The sequence below is a fragment of the Arachis ipaensis genome, chromosome B6 (genome assembly GCF_059453495.1).
Source record: "Arachis ipaensis isolate K30076 ecotype BB chromosome B6, ASM5945349v1, whole genome shotgun sequence".
NCBI classification, from domain to species: domain Eukaryota; kingdom Viridiplantae; phylum Streptophyta; class Magnoliopsida; order Fabales; family Fabaceae; genus Arachis; species Arachis ipaensis.
This window is the reverse complement of record NC_142441.1, coordinates 145,214,509-145,218,863: the sequence shown is the minus strand read 5'-3', so window position 1 is coordinate 145,218,863 and position 4,355 is coordinate 145,214,509. Positions and strand designations below refer to the sequence as shown.

At 35.8% G+C, this 4,355-nt stretch overlaps 1 protein-coding gene across 1 annotated transcript; it reads right to left on the bottom strand.

Annotated features, from left to right (window-relative positions):
- Positions 1-230: 230 nt before the first annotated feature.
- LOC148563045 (uncharacterized) lies at positions 231-1,727 on the bottom strand. The gene is made up of 4 exons (XM_088491134.1): positions 1,478-1,727; positions 1,295-1,393; positions 1,001-1,144; positions 231-592 (listed from the first exon to the last, which is right to left on the bottom strand). Exons 1-4 carry the CDS (start codon positions 1,725-1,727, stop codon positions 231-233), a joined length of 855 nt encoding a protein of 284 aa, XP_088347260.1.
- Positions 1,728-4,355: the final 2,628 nt, after the last annotated feature.

The window sequence follows — 4,355 nt, the reverse complement described above, 5'->3', positions numbered from 1 at the left end:
ATGTCAGCGAGTCATAGTTCTATATGGACATAGCAGCCATGCTAAGCGATGATGATGGTCACCATTACAGGCTACAGATGCCAGAGTTCCAGCCACAAATTGCCGAGTTCCAGACTCAGCATCCGGTGGTCCAACCACAGCTGTAGAAGGTTTAGCCACAACAGCTTGAGGTCCATCCACAGTTTGCAGTGGACCTCAATGAGTCTGCAGGTAGTCCGTATGACACATGGTTACCATGGAAGGGTCTCTCCCATCAGCATTTGGCGCCGCACAATCGTCTCCATCGGGAGCAAAGCATGTTTAGAGAGTCTTTTGGCGTTATGCCTGTCAGAGATAACAAGAATACCCTCTTGTGGTGTCACATGTTGTTGTAGGTTGGACAAGAAAAAAGACCACGACTCCATATTTTCTTCCTCCACGAGTGCGAACGCAACTGGCAAGATGTTCAAGTTTCCATCTTGCGCTATAGCCAGTAGCAAAGTACCTCCATATTTTCCATACAAATGAGTACCATCAATGCTTATTAGGGGCTTGCAATGTCGAAAGGCCTCACTGCGAGGAGGAAATGTCCAGAAAAGACGATGAAAGTACACTGTAGATTCATCAACCTAATCCCCAACTCTAACCGGAGAAGTCTTCAACACTGCAATAGTGCCGGTCATGATGGACTGGATCCCAAGCATCTAACGTGGCAACTCGCCGTAGAACTCTTCCCAATCTCCATATATCTATGCTTTTGTCTTCTACTTTGCCATCCAAACCTTCCCGTAAGTAGGCCTCATTCATAAGTTGCTTTTGTTGCTTCGTGCAATACCTTTATCATAACTGCAACATCCACTCTAACCAATGGAAAAATCCTCGCACAAATGATGTGGTAATCAAGCTGTCGGTGATTGCTCAAAATTGATGTAGCTAAGCAACTTTACAGACCATTATACCTTCTAACCTCCCAAGTACCCTTTTTGTGCACGAAGTGAGATGTGAATCAACTAAGTGCAACCTTTGCCGAATTCCTTGCATTTCTCATGGTACTTAAGATGATCTGACTCTAACACCCTGTACTCAACACCTCGACGGATGCTATAATCCTTCACACTTAACACAGCTTCTTCTTTATTTTGGAATGATTGCCCAATTTGAAACTCTGTAGGAACGGTTCCATGATGCAATCCTTGACCCCAAAGGTAGCATCTGCGTCCGGTTGTTGCCCATAGCCTCCAAGTTTAGGGTTGAAAATGTGAAGGATATTGCTGTGTGCTGGAGCTTGATGGGTCATGCTGTGTATGTGGATTACTCCTTGTATCCTCATCATTGTCCCCAACTATATCGACTGTCTCCTCGTCCGAATCATCCTCTCGCATTGCATTCTCAACTCGATCAAGTTCACTCAACCCTACACAATCAGGAATCATGTTAAGAGAACTAGCCATCTCAATTGCTAGCTACCGGAACAAATGGTTCTCCAATGCTCTAGAACCATATTCATCTGTATGGTTTAAATCAACCACAAAGGATGGAGATGCAACGAACAACCGAGCTAGTGCAACCACATGCATCAAACTGGAAGCACCCCCCAAGGCAGTCAACTGAGGATTCGGAGCTGATGCCCTAGAACTGTCGACACCATCCTCCAACTTCGCATACAGCTCGTGTGTTCTGATCTCCGGAAAACTTCTATGACAATGAAACAGAACCTGCAGATCTTCATCAGACCCTATCACAAACATATCATACTTCACACCGGTTGACACAACTACAATTATAAAATAACTTCTTCACCTACTTGATCCCAAATACCCAAGCTTCTGCAATATACTGGTTTTTATATCTGACAAAGTATTCGATGAACGGATAAACACACTCAAGGGTTCCTTGTCAGTAAATTTCACACCCTCTCTTTGACTTTTATGATTTTTCCTAGAGAAATGCATTAGCGCTAAGAAATTCTCCTCTCACTAGACATTATGAAAAATGACACTCTTCTTAATAATTAGCTTCAGTTAGTATATATAGAATCGTAGCTCTTCATAAACTGTAGTAGAAATTTCACAATTTATGTGTAAATATCCCTCTTCATAATCCATGGTAGAAATTCCACAATTTATATTAAATTTTTTATTTTGATAAACATAAATCATCATTAAAAAATATACAAAGAAGGCCACCACTCAACTTTAGTACCTCCACTCTAGTATCTTGTTATTACTTTCTCCCGTTTTTAGCTGCACTCTACTTTCCCTTATACCCACAAACAGATTAGAAATGCAACTATTTGATGGAACATTACACCGCCCTAAGCCTAATATATGTTACTTCTTCTCAAGCAATCAAAACAAAAGAACAAACAACCAACCCAATTGTGTATAAATAATGCTCTCAAAATTCATATATACAACCATGCACTAGAACACAATACCTTACATGACCCAACTCGAAGTTATTTAATTTGTACAGATTCAAATTATATCAATATTATGGATTAGACTATACATGTATTCAATCACCTTTTCACAATGCATGCATGGTTTACATTTTGTCTCCCCTAATACATAAGCATGATACCAAGGCGATAAAAAGGGTCATGTCAGCACTCAGCAGTGAGAGTTAATTAATAACTATATATTTTGTGACATGGTAACATTTTAATATGGGAGCTACTCAAATGAAGATGCAAAAAACATCTTTTTATGAATATGCTTTGTATAAAAGTGTGATTTATTGATTTGGCCACACTTCAAATAAAAACAACACTTTTATAACATATCAAAATCTAACCCTACACTCCATCATCTAAGAGTCAAAAAGAAAAATCATCACATGAAGACAATTATAATATCTTCTTGGGAGTACACACCTTTTAATATTTCGTCTGGTCAATAACTCTAGAATAGTAGAATGTGAGTCCAACACATCAGATCATAAAGGCACCCCTAGAGTTTTAGAATACACCAGTAATAGTAATATTAAAAACAAATAAAAATACTCAAAAAAAGCTTCCATGAACATACTATTATATTCAATGCAAGAAGATGGAGTGATGGACTGAAATTCTGGTGACATCATGTCCTGGGAGTCAAATGAATAACGTAAGATTCTAAATCAAGATTTTTCACTTTGATAAACGAAGTGGGAGACGTTTTGTTTTGTCAGAGGTACAAACAGTCAAATATACTAACATTTTCCATTGATATTAATCTTAGCAAAAAAATTTTATCTTTTGTTATTGCAACAGTGGCTAATCTTATCGTCATAAAATTTCGATATAATAGTTGTTTATTAAGGGTAAGTTCCTTTCAAGTTATAAGTTGGTAACACAATTTTGAATTAACGTAAGGAGATTCATATATAATAGAAGTTCGTTACACAATCAACGGTGACCAATTTTTCATTTTATTATTTTACAATTTTTTTTTCACGTTTAAGATTTTTTTAAATTATTCTTCACATACAAGGATTTTAACCATACAAGTCTTTACAAGTCATTTATATTCACGTGCTTCGTACGTATCGTCACTGCACGTTCTTCTTCTTTTGTTTTGAATCTAATCAAGTGGCTGAGGTGTGATTCAATTCAGAAGAAAAAAATGTAGCATTAGAGAAAATATTTTTTTGTATTTACAGCAAATTTGGGTGTAACACAAAGATATTTGGGTGTATTTTTATTCTGATAAGTTCTGTATAATTCAAAACTCTTTCTCTTCCTCTGCTTTTTTTCTTATTCATCTTTTCCTTTTTGTTTTGCCTTCTCAAATTTCTTCTTATTTTAATCTCTTAACAAGAATAAAACAAAAAAATCAAACAAAGAAGAAGAATAAACATATAATGCTACAAAATTACTTGAAAGATGATGAATTTATATTCATTTAACTAAAAGAAAGAAAGAAATAAGAAAAAAAGAAGAAAAGAAATGCAGTATTAAAGAAAATATTTTTCTGTATTTGCAGCAAATTTGGGTGTAACACACGAAGATATTTGGATGTATTTTAAGAATTTTGGGTGTATTTTTATTCTGATAAGTTCTGTATAATTCAAAACTCTTCCTCTTCCTCCTCTCCATCTTCTGCTGCTTCTTTTTTTTTTCATCATCATCACCATCTTCTTCTTCTTTTTCTTATTCATCTTTTCCTTTCTATTTTACCTTCTCAAGTTTCTTCTTGTTTTACTCTCTTAACAAGAATAAAAATAAAAAAATCAAACAAAGAAGAAGAACAAACACATAATGCTACAAAATTACTTGGAAGGGGTGAACTTATATTCATTTAACTAAAAGAAAGAAAGAAACAAGAAAAAAAAGAAGAAGAAAATGCAGTATTAGAGGAAACATTTTTCTATATTTGCAGCAAATTTGGGTGTAA

Coding starts and splice junctions, on each gene's coding strand:
- LOC148563045 (XM_088491134.1), bottom strand. CDS start 1,727: ATGTTTGTGATAGGGTCTGATGAAGATCTGCAGGTTCTGTTTCATTGT. Junction 1,394..1,477: donor AAACCATACAGATGAATATG/GTTCTAGAGCAT, acceptor CTGATTGTGTAG/GGTTGAGTGAACTTGATCGA. Junction 593..1,000: donor ATGCAAGGAATTCGGCAAAG/GTTGCACTTAGT, acceptor ATGAATCTACAG/TGTACTTTCATCGTCTTTTC.